This window comes from Alligator sinensis, unplaced genomic scaffold, assembly GCF_000455745.1.
Source record: "Alligator sinensis unplaced genomic scaffold, ASM45574v1 scaffold253_1, whole genome shotgun sequence".
In the NCBI taxonomy this organism is placed as follows: domain Eukaryota; kingdom Metazoa; phylum Chordata; order Crocodylia; family Alligatoridae; genus Alligator; species Alligator sinensis.
In genome coordinates this window covers 19,601-33,708 of record NW_005842147.1, presented here as the reverse complement: position 1 = coordinate 33,708, position 14,108 = coordinate 19,601, and the positions used below count along the sequence as shown (strand labels likewise).

Below are 14,108 nucleotides of genomic sequence, written 5' to 3'. Positions count from 1 at the left end.
CTGAAAGAAGTAATGGAGCCAAACGTTAACTTTTGCAATATTTTCAGTACTGAGTGAAAGCAGGTGAGGGATTAGATGCTAAGCTGTGATCCCAAGTTTTTTCTGCTGCTTTGGCAATACAAAGAAGCCAGAGGAAACAGTGGTCTCCCTTTTTTAGGGATTCCCGTAGTATACAGTTGTCCCATGCTTTCCATGCAGCCATCAGTGTAAGTGATTGAGTAGGGACAAATCTAAAATATGTTATGCTCCAATAGTCCTAAGCTAAAAGGTGGTCCCTTCTGGGGGCCATTACTAGCCAGCCTCTTGAGAACAGTTTCTAGGCTGTTCTGAAGTGCTCCAGGGACTGAGGTTGCTATTAAGCCCGCCCCAGGATTAGGAAACTGTAAATTGGCTCCTTCCTTTGTGGCTGTCTCTTCCTCTGGGTGGAACTGGGAGGCTGTCCCTTTATGACAGTGCTATGATATTTTTGTGGGAAATCTGATTGCTGGTAGCACTGAACGAAGAGATTGTTAGATCTTATCATAATTAGCATAGTAAATGATATATTTGATACCAATGAAATGTATTACTTCATGAAGAGACACAAAAGTTACATTAGGCAGTTTTCTCATGTGGCCAAGGTTTGCCATAAATCTTAATTTTTAAAAATGCACATTTTTTTAATGCACTCCATTTTGCATTATTACTTGTTATTTTTTCATGTAACAGTAGTCGCCTTTCTAATTAGCCTTTCTTTTCTTTACTTTAACCTATTAGTGAGTCATAACTCCCATTTTTTAAATCTGAAAGCAGTTGCAGTATTACGATTAGTGGCTTGTAGCGTCCTGCACAGACTGAACAGGCTGAGAGGCTGCATTTCAGTGGGACTCCTGTACAGAGTTAGCTTTTGGAATCATTTATTTATTCATTTATTTGATTTATATGCTGCCTGTCCCAGCAAAAGCTTAAATGTGTCAAAGATGTGTAGCCATATGCAGCAGTCCTATAGTTAAACATTTGTCATGCCAAGCATTTAAACTGCACTATAAAAATAGTATAGTGTTGTTAATAAATTTTCTGCCCCATGCCCCTAATTTTGCACAATCCTGAAAATTTAAATCAATAACAATTTAAATAAATGCTTAAACAAGAACATAGATATTATGTCAGAATTAAAAAATAAATAAAAATTGAATTCTGTCAAGCCTGTGTGTGTCACAGTAGTCACTAATGCATTCCCCCTAGGACATTTTCAAGTATTGTGAATGTCTTCTACAAGATGAATTTCAGCCACTTGGGCTATGCACCTCTCCTAAGGCATGCATCACATTGGATAAGGTTTAATTCAGACCAATTATTTAAAAAATATATATAAAAAAATTAATATACTGTTTTAACTCCCTTTCTTATTGTGATTGATTCCTCCCACCCTCTCTTTAACAGAGTGACTGGCCAGAAGGATACCAGCTTGCATCTACCATGAATTTCCGCTTCCCACAGTGTGTCCCTGTACATCTAAAAACTCTCATTCCAAACGCTAGCAATGAGGCATTGAAGCTTATGAGTGATATGCTGAACTGGGATCCAAAGAAACGACCAACAGCAAGTCAGGTACCGAGCTAATCATTTTTATGGCACTTTACATTCTTGAATTATTTTACATACTGATGCTAGTTGATAATCACAATACTGTATATGCATAAACATCATCCCCTCATGTTGTAGATCTGAGAAACATGAGTAAGAGAGGGGTCAAGGACAGTATATTCAAATATAGTGGCTCATACTATAGCTGAATTTGCAAGTTCTCATATATTCAGGGAACATGGGTTATTTTAGCCACCAAGTTGCTGTAACTTTGAGCAAGTCAGTTACCTTGTGTTTGCTCCCTTTCCCCCACTCCATTATATTTTTAAAAGGTTAATAATAAAGGCTTCTTTTGTAAACTACTTTTAGGTCTATGAATGCAAAGTGGTATATCAGAGCTAAGCCTTATTTACATTATTAAGTGCAAAATAAACCTTACTAAACAACCAGGGACAAGCTTCTTGGTATAATTAACTGTATAATTAATACAACCCCTAAGTATATGTATTTCCTAGCACCACAGATGTTTAGACTCTATTAACAAAGTATTTTGAGTATAATATCATCATAAAATTATATCTTCATAGGACAGTGCAGTGTCTTGTACCATTATCCAAGCTAAATTGTGTTAGTACAGTTACCAGAAGCAGTATAGCTGCACTTGTGTTCCACTCCACCCAGGCTAATCAACCTTGCTTCTCCAGAGAACTAGTAATTAGCTCAGGTACTGATGCAACTAGACTGCATATCTCCACATGGCATTGCACTGCACTGGGCACATCTACATGTGCTATTAATACACTTTAGGCTTACTGCACAGCCTTTGGGAACATGTCTACACATGCACTCCGCTGCAGCAGCCCTGCAGAAACTGTCAGCTAGATTTCAGCACCCTTTCTTGCACAGCATTCACTATCAGACCCATCCTGTATTACCCCTTTTCCCCATTGGATCAAATCTCAAATTTATACCCTTCCATTTACCCCATTTTAGACATATAAGGACATTTTATGTCCACCTCGCACCTGTGCTATAGATTTGGCATATAAAAATTTAGAAGCCTCTAGTGCAGAGCTTTCCAAACTGTGTGCCGCGACACATTAGTGTGTCGGCGGCAGTGTGTAGGTGTGTCGCGCGAAATGCAGAAAATTTTGCGGAAGGGCACCATGGAGCTCCCTTACTCGCGTCTGCTTCCCTTGGCCCCTCCCCTGGAACTGAATTACTGTGTCACGAAATGATGCATGTCTAAAAAGTGTGTCACCAACATGAAAAGTTTGGAAAGCTCTGCTCTAGTGAGTGAAGAAGGCACGCATTTCTGTTACTGTACAATGTATTCAATAGATTTCATTCTTTTACAGGCATTGAGGTATCCTTATTTTCAAGTTGGCCAAGTTTTAGGACCCCCTGCACAATATTTGGAACAGAAACAGTGTCCTGCTAAACCACTTCAGTCAACTGAGCCAAAGCCAATTCCACCCAAATTAGAACCTGTATCAAAACTAGATTCTGTATCCAAGCCAGAATCTCTGCCTTCACCTGATGCATCTGACAGTGCTCAGCCACAGCCTCTGTCAAAGATTAATCAGCAGCCTCTCCAGCAAATTCAGCTACAACAGAATACAACCAACCAACAGCTCTCCAAACAGCTGCAGCCCCTACAGCCACAGCCATTTCTTCCAAACATCAACAAATGCTCGTCACCAGTAAGTTGTTTTCAATCAACAGAGCACATGATGGAATATGCTATGTAAGCAATTGCATATGAAAATGATGAGTTAGCTATACTACAACTACTAGACATCTTTAAATAAAAAAGGGTGACACTTTCTATTATAAATCCAACAATAAATAGATTATCAAGGGTTAACAAGTAATTAATACTTTAATAAATGGTTAATTGTTATAGTATCTGACAGAACAGTAAGTTGCTTATAAATCATCATTATAATTCCTCTTGTAACTTGTAACTTTTGTTGCACTTGTGACAGACGTGAGCAGTAACATCTATTAATCATTTATTGGTCCTTGATAAATTATTTGTAAAGGAACTATGAATATAAAGAGTTTTCAGAAAAGGTTAAATAACCACATGAAAAGGTAAACTCCTGCATTTTTTGGTTGAAGTGGGAAGCTGGATTAGAGATTTAAGAAGGTCATTGTAGCCCTGTTATTTATGACATGGTATTCCAGCTATGGTCTGTGAGCTTCTATTAGACCTTATACTGACTGTCCAAGTAATATTTGAATACTTTTGAATGTCGCTGAATGCAGTACTTCCCAGGGTCAGACTCTTCAACCTGTAAATGATAACTTAATTCCTGAACTTTTAATATCTCGATGATTTGAAGACTGCAAGACAATTGTTTGGTTGTTGGTTTATTTTTAAAGGATGGGGATAAGGGTTGTTTCCATAATTCAGCAAAGGGATGATTCATCTACAGGGGAATGAGGGTAGCTTTAAAACCTGGTTGGAACTTCATAGGATATCCAGTGGTAGAGGGAATTGTGGAAAGAATTCTTTGACCTGACCATCTTTCCCAAGATGGGCCTCACTACTTTTGGGAGTTGTTCACTTGGCATTTGACCCCTCATGTTATGATTGTTTTGAGTGACCTACACTAGTGTTGCCTCTACTTCTGACAGACTTGAATCTCCCAGGGGTTTAAGGCATAAGGTTATGCAGACTTGTACCAAGAAGTGAATTGGGCCCAGCAGGAAGGTCCCAGTATGATTCCTAAATGGGACTGCTTTAAGCACATTTGGTCAATTAAGGCTTGATCCCAGAATTAAGCCACATACAGAAATTACATTGACATTACTGCCTGGTAGAAGCATTCCAAGATTAGATCACAGATTATATTCACACAAGGAATAAAAATGCTCTCCAAGCACTTTTGGTACATTCTGGGAGGAAATTAACTAGAAGTTTAAATATAAAATTAGAGAATGATTTTAAAGCTTTTTTTTCTGTTCAAAATAGAACCAAGGAGCCAGTGGCCCTCAAAACAGTGCAGTGGGTCTTAAAAATTGTAGGAGAAGATGGGGGCAAACTTTGTTAAAGACTACAGACAGTTGGGAGGACTTGGATGATTCAGAATTTGAAATTTCATATTCCAAGAAGCCCAGCATTGCACTCTTAAAGGAAAAGAAAACAAAGGATTCTCTCTTTATGTAAGTCCTGTCATTGTATTAAACAAGTAGTTTACTACACTTCTTAGTTTACCTTCTTCAGCTGATTTAACTGTTCAGTAGAACATGCTGGCTAAGCTTGGGGAAAAAAGGGTTAGTGGGGCTATCCAGGTGTTAGCATGCAGAACAGCATCAGGTTTGAGGCCCATGTGTCAAGAGGGTTTTGTCTAAGGCCCTCTGGCCTTGACTAAAATCCAGAGGCATTTAAATTTAACAGTATTTTCTTTATCCACTAAATTAGGGACAAATTTTCTCAACGATAATATTTCCTCATTCTTAAAGGAATCCTGTTGAAATCAACTGGACTGCCTTGGAGTAAGAATGGCAGAATGGGGCTCTACCATTTTTTCCATTAATACTCAGATTTGTCTGACATAATTTACAGTTCATAAATCTTTTTCTAGCCACGCTTTTCTCCTTTGGTGCTACTTAACAAAATGATACAAAATGTTACAAAATGTTAAGCATTGCCAGGAATGCTTTTAATTCCCATAAAAAATTATTCCCATTTTCTCCCCCCTCATCCCCTTAATAGTTCCCTATTGTAATAGCCCCTAATTCTTCATGAACTTTAATTCTCAGTAATTCAGTAAGGTTGAGTAGTTCATTAATTAAATTTTGTGGGCGTGTCCACACATACAAGCATGTGTGCTTGCAGCAGCTTAAATAGAAGTAGCATAAATTTGACTCAGGGCTTTTTGCCTCAGTGCATGTGCCCAGACATGCACTTTGGTGTGGGGCAAATCGTGCCACTTGGGGCAGAATAACCCTGCCCAGCTCCTCCTGGATCTGCAGCCAGGGAGAGCTAGAGCCCAGGGCCAGCACTGTGCTGGCCCCAGCTGTTTAAAAACCTGCCCTGGCCAGCAGCTCAGGCATGGGCGACCTGGTGCCTCCCAAGTCTGGGGGAGGGACACCAGCAGGGCACAATTGGGGGGAAGGGGAGGGACGGGACTCCTCTGGTTGTGCCTGTGTCTGTCCCACTGGGGGGGCACCATGGGAGAAGCCCCCATGGCTGCCCTGCTCGGCCCCATCCCCCGCCTGGCCCCAGCCTAGTCCTGGCACTTAAAAAAAAAACTCCCCCAAAAAAACCCCTTAATTCACTGGCTGCAGCAGTGGTGATCAGGGCCTCTGAGGTTTCGTGACAGAGCCCCCCTATGCAGCGTGGGGCAGTGGGAAGTGGGGGCAACAGGTATTCCCCCCACTTCGCCCTGCCTGGCACCTGTGTGGCAGCTGTCGCGTGGTGCGGGTGCAGCGTGGCTTGGCAGGGCACTGTGCACTGTCTGGGAGCTGGGACAGCTCCACCTGTCAGCTAGAGCCCAGCACTGCTCGGCCACAGTGGCCCCAGCTACCAGAGAGTGTGCAGCACCCTGCCGAGCCACGTTGCACCTGCGCCATGGGGCAGCTGCTGTGCAGGTGCTAGGTGGGGGGGGGCGATCCCTGCTATGCTGGGGCCAGGTGGGGGAAAGGGCTGGGCAGGGCAGCCAAGGGGGCTTCTCCCATGGCTCCTCTGGCTGTGCTTGGCACAGGCTGTGCCAAACAGATTTGGGTGCTGATGCTGGCTTCAACCGGCAGTGGCAGTCTGCTGTCATCTCACATGCAGATCTGGACGCCTACATCCCCCAGGAGGGCTGTGGGTCTGTTCCAGACTCCTCCTGGGGGGTGTGGGCCCCCGGATCTGTGCATGGGATGACAGCAGGCTGCCATCCCTCAACCCAGAGCACTGGGATTAGAAGGGACCTCAGGGACAGATCACAGACACTGGCCAGCTACAGATGTCAATATCAGAGCATTCCTTCCACCCCTTTTCCCCCTCCCTCTTCTTAGTTTCTGTTTCCCTTTAAGCCCAGCTTCAAAACATCTGAAACATTTCAGATGGTTTGGTTTCGTTTCAGAGGTGTTTCGGAGCCTTCCTCGGATTCGGTGTTTTGGGCACTGAAATGAGCTGAAACACCACTGAAATGAAACAGTTGCCAGGGGGAGCTAGAGCCTGGGGCCAGCACAGTTGCTGTATAAAAACCTGTTCTGGCCAGCAGCTCAGGTATGGGCTACTGGTGCCTTCCGAGTCTGGGGGGGCACCAGCGGGGCACGACCGGGGAGCGGGGGGCTCAGTGGCCAACCAGTGATCAGTGAAGGGTGGGGGGGGAGTCCCAGCGGCACGGAGCCAATTTCAGGGTGGGCACGAGTGCTCTCCGTGCCCCCCTACCAGCCGAAGCGCTTGCTGTCAGAGGGGGCACGTGCTCCCCCATCCTCCCTTACATATCTCCCATGACAGGGCTACTTGCCCTCAGGAGCTTCTGGGGATGTTAACTGGAAAATACAAATAGACAGGAGCTTCTGGGGCCTGGGCAATTGGTATCTGGGGACACTACCCCTTGTGCCAAATGGACTGCTGAAGCAGCATCCCAAATTCATTTTTTAAAATACCTCCAAATCCATGTTCTTCCACAGTTAAAACAAAAGAGAAAGAGAGATCGATCAGATGGGGAATGTTTTATTGCTATATTTAAAATGTTAAAGCAATTTGGAAGCCTACCAGTGTCTCTATTATCATAACAAAATAAATCCTAAATATCTGTATGTTTTAATGTTTGCTTTTGGTTTCCTTATCACCAGGGATCCAGATTTTCCATTTCCCACGGAAACACAGAGAAAAGCACAGATTTCCCACTTTTATCAGAGAAACCCACAGATTTCTCACTTTTGCAAAGAGCTCTGTACGCTGGCTGAGTTGCAACCTGCAAGAGCTGATTGCAAAAAGGGCAGGAAACCCCCAGCCCTGCCCAGAGGGGGAGGGAGAGGAGGAATGGTGGGGCCTGAGGCTCTGTCAGCCATGGCTTGGCTCAGGCTCAGGCTCACTCTCACTCTTTGCTCCTGGAGCTTGTGCAGTAAATGGGGCTTGCAGGGGGCTGGAAGCCGCCTCTGGCAGGGCTGGGGGGTTGCGGGTCATGACTGGGGTCATCAGCAGGGATGGGGGGGATCCCTGCTTATCACATGGTAGGTCTGTGATGGGGGGATGTGGGGTTTTCAGGGGGGACGAGTGAGGGTGGTTGTGGAGGCTTGTGGGGGGATGTGGGTCAGTGTGTGGGTAGGTGTGGGGGGACTGTTTGGGAGGGGAGTGCATAGGAAGGGTGGGTCCCCTGCCTCCCAGAGGGTACAGCCCCCCCCCCACAGCATATGGATTACCCTGCCTACAGGGTCCCAGCCCTCCCCAGGTCCCAGAGCTCTTCCCCCCCACTAGCTTCCCTACTCGTCTTCAGGCCCCCACTCATTCTTCTACTCGTCTCCAGCCTCCTGCTCGTTCCCCTTCTCTTCTCCAGCTTTGGGAGGCTGGAGACGAGTAGGGGAACAAGCAGGAGGCTGGAGATGAGCTGGGGAAGGAGCAGGAGGCTGGAGATGAGCAGAAAGCTGGAGCGGATTCAGGTTTACCAGCAGCGGCAGCAGCGACTGAGGAGCTCAGGGCCTCATAGCACAGGCCACCGCACAGGGCAGTGGGCCTTGGCCCCAGCCACTTGGAACCCGTGCTGCCGCTGCTGCATTGTGTGGGTGCAGCGTGGCTCGGCAGGGTGCTCTGTGGTGCCAGGCACTGTCTGGCAGCTCGGGGGAGTTTGAGACACTGCATGAGGCACGTTCGCACTTGTCTGGACACTCCCTGTGTGTGTTTGACACCTGAAATGTAGCTTGTGGTTGAATACAATGAAAATATTGGTAGAATCACAGTCTCTTCTTTACGCTGGTACCAGCCTTACTAATTTCTGTAGAGTTGCATCAATGCAAGGCAATAATATGGCTCCTCCATGGAACCACTACAGGATTTCACCCCAAATTAGTATATTTTGGGATCATGTCTTCATTATTTCATGTGTTTTATTGGGTAAAATGTAGTATGCAGTGAGTCTATGGGGAGAGCTCTTACAATGTAAAAGTACCACTGCTTGGGGCTAGTTAGGCTTCATCTAGAGTATTCCTCTATTCTTGTAAAAAACATACCCATTTCCAATTTATTTTACCTAGTCAGTAGATATTTGCATGTCACACTTGTTGTGTCACTAGCAACCTGTTTGTATCTGTTGGGCTTCAGAGACACGATTTAAGCATTTGCAGGTCCCCAGGTACATTGTGCTGGCAACTCTTGAAGTGAAGCGGGATATGTTTTTCTCACGCATGCTTTGATGCGGCTCCCACTTAAGTCAGATAATTTTGCCATTTATTTCCATTGGAGTAGAATCAGGTTCCCTCAGTCATTGCTAGTGTAAATTTCTATCATTCCAAGCATAAAGTTATCTGACTATCTTGATTTTCAGTGTGCCAGAGCCAAAGGCCTCATGTTGTATCCAGTCAGGAGGGGAAAACAAGGTTCTGATGAGAAATGATTCTGGAATATCTAATACATCAGCAAAACAATACTACCTGAGACAAGCAAGGTATTTTCCTGGTAAGGGGAAGAATGTTTATATCATATAAGTTGTAAAGTGTCTATAAGTGATAGCATGTCTTTAGTTTGGATAATATTACTTTTCATCAACTAAGAAGGGCTGTTCAACTGGCAGCTTGTAGGTCGCATCTAGTCCCTGAGAGGCTAACCCATAGCCCCTGGGCTTCTAGTCTAGCACCGCTCCCTCCCTCAATCTCCTGCTACTGTTGTTTGGGTCTCCAGGCTCCCCTTCCACCCTCCAGTTGTAAGGGAGCTGTAGCTGTAGCTGTAGCTCGGGGCTGAGGGAAACAGGGGGGGTTGCCTGCCACTGTAGTAGGGGGAGAGAGAGCGCAGCAGCACTCAAGTGTCCCAGGGAAAGTGATATGCAGAAGTTGGATAGGTCTGAACTAAACTAAGTTTTCAGAGTTGGATTCTAACACCGTTCCAGTTCTTTGGGCATGCAGTGCTGAGGAACCCCAGAGATGAGCCAGGCTGAATGGAGGAGGGGAGCTCCTAGCACCATTTGCGTACTGTGGCAGTTCACTCCATGTACCTGCTCATGATCACTAGTGTCCAAACCTGATGAAAGACCCAAATAAGCACAGACATTTCATCTTTGTCCATTGGCAAGAGAAGATAATCTGTTAACTAGTCCATTTTCTATCAAATTCCCTCATCTCTAAATTGTGACCAAGTTTAAAGAAATTTGGAGTCTCTAGAAACTGTTGATATCTTGTCAGATTGACTCTGGACGCTGACAGTTTCTTGAGCATTGATTTCACAATGGCTTCTGAAATAACCACTACTATCTTTCCTCTGTAGAGAGCCATTAACAGTCTCAGTTAGTGTGGACTCACTATGTCCTCACTGACCTGCACCACTCCCTCTAATTCGTAGGCTGCCTCTCAAAATCACCTTTGTACCAACTTAATCTCAGAATGATTTTTGCTTTATCTGAAATTCAGACATGAAGGCAACTTAGTACTTGTCCCCTGAAATCACTGTTTTGCTCCCACTAAAGTCTAGAAAAAGCTAAGTTTAATGCTGGAAACTTTCTTCTGACAATTAACATGAACATTCGTCAGCTTTTTAAATTGTCATGAGGAAGACTAGAAAGGGAAAATATTTATATATAAGCAGTTATCTGAAGTTACTCTATTATAATAATCATCACCATCATCTCCTTGATGTCACACTATCTCTTCCTCACTACTCCAGTGTGTTAAAACAGGAACTGTGAATGTATTTAGACTGTTATTGCAACACTCCCCCCCCCCCCGAAAAGGAGTTCTTGGTTACCAAACAAGTCATTCAGTCATACACTTTGGACAACATATACTGGCTGTTTCCCTAATGAATTCCTCTCTTGGGGCACAAAGGTGAATCAGTTCCTTAATATCAGGTAGCAACTCCAAGAGTCAAGTTTTTACAAAACAATTCTTTACTTACAAATAACTAAGATATGAAGCACTCTTCATTTCTCAGCTTTTCCAACCACTTTTCTAAAGATTCTGTTGTTCACAGCCATATTGTTGATATGAAGAATTTCTCTCTTCATTCAAAGAGTAATGATTGCATCATGTAAGAAAATATTAGCACCACCTCAGGGGTATTTTTTAAATACTATTTAGCACTATTCGTACTATTTGACCAGAATAGTTAGAGATGTTCCCTCTGGCATCTCTAAACCAATAATCGTGGGTGCCACAAAAGGTATTGAATTAGGCAATAGATCACTCCAGAGATATTCAGTTCAATGCTCTCGCTGTATAGTGACCACTTCTTTTGCTGTCAGAGACAGGATGCTGGTCTAGATGAAATGCTGGTCTGACCTAGTATGGTGCTTCGTATGTTCTTAATATTTTTTCTAGTCCTACACTTTGGACATCCATGCATTTATCTATATTATCTTTGTGCAAATAAATTAGAAGCTGCTTTCATGATGTTTAATTTTATCTAACTCTTTCAGTGTACCCATCATGCTGAACTAACTGGGACTTCCCCATTCTAGTTTTAAATTTTTCCTTTGAAGAAATACCTGTTTAGCCTTCCTAGGGATGAAAACTAATATTTGATGTACCACTTTTCTGGGTGTAACTTTACTTAACAGTGTTATACTTCATCACGGTATTGCTGCACTTGGCAGCATATAATTTAACTACATATATTACTAATAATCACTTGATTTCCATAAAAACATCTCTCATTTCTGATGCTTTGACTTTCATTTAGTTTATGTAGTAGCCCATATTAATTATGTTAGCACATTATTACTGTATTGTATACAAGGATAAGATCTATGTAGTCTGTGTAGTTATTACATATCATAACACTGGTGAACACTTGATCTTTACAGTTCTCTATATGCTGGACTTCTTCAGGGTTTGCTTATATAACCTGATCAAAGCAGTTGACATTACTCTTTAATTTACAGTAAAACAAGTTTCAGTTCTTTGTGATTCGTTTTAAAGGTTAAACACATTTAACATTCTGTAAAGGAGTGTTCCAGTCTCTAGATTTGAACTGCTTTATAAGCTATTCCTTGAAGTTGATATTCACTCTGTGTAAAATAATGTATTTTCTAAGGTGTAAACCCTAAGAACATCTCCTTAGTATCCACCAATAAAGAAGGATCTCATGGAACCTGGAACAATCCATTACTTTCCAAACCACTAGGATCTATTGGAGGGGGTGTGTCTTTCAGCAGAAATAATGCAGGTAATTCGTGAAAAGTGCAATTAAACATTAATCATAAGTATATTATGTTATGCTAATTCTTCTTACAATAAGTTAAGTTAGGTAAGGTCTTCTACTTTAGCAGTTTCACTCTATAATACCTATACTCTTAAAATATACTTCTTTAGGAGGTAACTATTCTTCTTGAAGGGTGTAAAGAAATATACAAGCTAACTCTAATTATAAATCTCTGTCAGGAAAATCTTTGATTTTAATCCTCTCAGACCCATTAACTTACTGTTTTAATTCATGCAAGTACTTTGACCTCATTACAACTTGCTCAACCTGACCCTGGAATATTATGTAAAAGACCAGCTAGCCTCGGATGTGTGGAGGGAGATTGTGGCTACAAGGTCCTATAATAAAAATAATGTATAATACTTAAACAGTGCTTTCTGCATAAGAATCTCCAATACACTTCTCAAATATTAAGAGCCTCCTGCCTTTACACAGAATGAATAGTGCCTAGTATTTGAGTTGTCCAGCTTTCTTCAGTAAAGGTGCTCATTGGATTAATGTATCTTTTGATTTGCCTGAGATTTCATAGCAAGTTAGTCAGGAGCAAAGATCAGAACCTAACTGCTCATCTTTGTAATCCAGCTGTGGAAGGAGATCACAGTAGGACAACCTAAGACCGATTTCTCAGCTGGGGTAAGTCAGTGTAGCTCCATTGACTTAACAGAGCTATACTGATTTTATCAGCTAAACTTCAGGTCCTAAAATGTCTGTACTGTTCTTTAAGTGCAGTTCCTTGCACACATGAACTTGCTAGTCCTAATTGTGACCAGGCTGATTGAGCTTGTCTGACATCATAAGCTAAGACATCGTTTTAGGTTATGACAACATGACATGAAATGAAATCAAGTAATTTTGTTTCGAATGAACTACAAAAAGATGTACTACAGTATATAAAATGTAATGCTAACAAATAAAATAGAATTACAGCGTGTCAGAGCAGACACAGTTAATTGAGTGTGCTGGACAGTGGCAGTTGCCATACTCCAGCAGCCTCTTGTGTCTCTTGTATCAACATCCCCATGCTTAAAAATGGCATTGGGGCGCTTGAACTAAATAAAGCTCATTAAACGTTTGACGAGCTTTAGTTCAAGCACCCATGCCACCATTTTTAAGTGCGGGGACACCAACACAGGAGTTATGGCAGCACTTTAATTAGAGCAGCTCCAACAGCCGCTCTAATTAAAGAGCCGCGCCGCCATCCCCCCACCCCGCCCCTGAAGCATATGTATAAGTGCCTAGGGTGCATCTTACACAAGCCATTAACATGCAGCAATAAACTGCGGAGCAATAAGCTCTGGAGCACTGGGAGCACATTGAGCTGGGTCGCAGCAGTCCCGATTGACAGGGGATCCAGGGGGGTCAGCATGCCAGCCCAGGGCTACGTCGACCAGGTTCAGTGTGCTGCAGAGGTGCTGGCTGGGTCATGAGGGTGCTTCAGTGTGGAGCTAGCTGGCAGGCAGCCTCTGCACTGAAGTACCCTCTTGCCCCAGCCAGCCAACTCAGTGTCTACATGTGCTGCTGTGCATGAAAAATCTCTGCAGGAGGGTAGGGCCTGTAAATACTACTTGTATTTACAAGTCCTACTCTGCTGCAATTTATTCGCTTTGCGACTCCGAATAGGGATGCATGTGTAGGCACTGAGATGTTTACTGCACAGTTAATTAGTCAACTGTACGGTAAATTTCATGTAGATGTACCCACAGTGAAATTAAAAATCCCACTTCAGTGGAACAGTTTATTTCTGCTTAGTGCATCTGTAAGGGTATAAAGGAAAAATTATATTTATTTTCAGTGTGTTTACTTTGGGTGCATCTACACATTCAATTAGTGTGAAGCAATAAACTCTGAAGCAGTTTGAGCTGGAGTTAACTGCTCCTAGGTGCAGTGTCTACACATGCACCCTGGACAGCAGCAATTTGAGCTGGGGCAGAGCAGGCCCCCAGCTGGCTGGGCTGACTGTGAGTAATTTACACCCATGGTCACCATCTACAAATTGATTTAATCTACATGTGTATCTATACATGCATTTCCCTGATGTTACTATCTTACAGCAGAGTTAATTAGTTTACTGCACCCTAATACCGGTGCACGTTTGGATGGTGACACTTTACTGGGCAGCTAATCTACTTTGCAGTAAAGTGCATGTCTAGATACACCGTTTGTGTTTGACAGCACCTGATAGTTATTT

At 43.1% G+C, this 14,108-nt stretch overlaps 1 protein-coding gene across 3 annotated transcripts in view; it reads left to right on the top strand.

The window, feature by feature from the left end:
- The window catches only part of MAK (male germ cell associated kinase), a 46,958-nt gene that overhangs the window by 19,476 nt on the left and 13,374 nt on the right, over window positions 1–14,108 (top strand). For 2 of the 3 annotated variants that reach the window (XM_014520740.2, XM_014520739.2), the window contains exons 8-12: window positions 1,423–1,590; window positions 2,925–3,269; window positions 4,547–4,737; window positions 9,057–9,187; window positions 11,753–11,884. In XM_014520740.2, the coding sequence (XP_014376226.1) occupies window positions 1,423–1,590; window positions 2,925–3,269; window positions 4,547–4,737; window positions 9,057–9,187; window positions 11,753–11,884 (967 nt within the window). The remainder of the gene's footprint in view (window positions 1–1,422; window positions 1,591–2,924; window positions 3,270–4,546; window positions 4,738–9,056; window positions 9,188–11,752; window positions 11,885–14,108) is intronic. The other variant, XM_014520742.2, reaches the window with a different exon arrangement.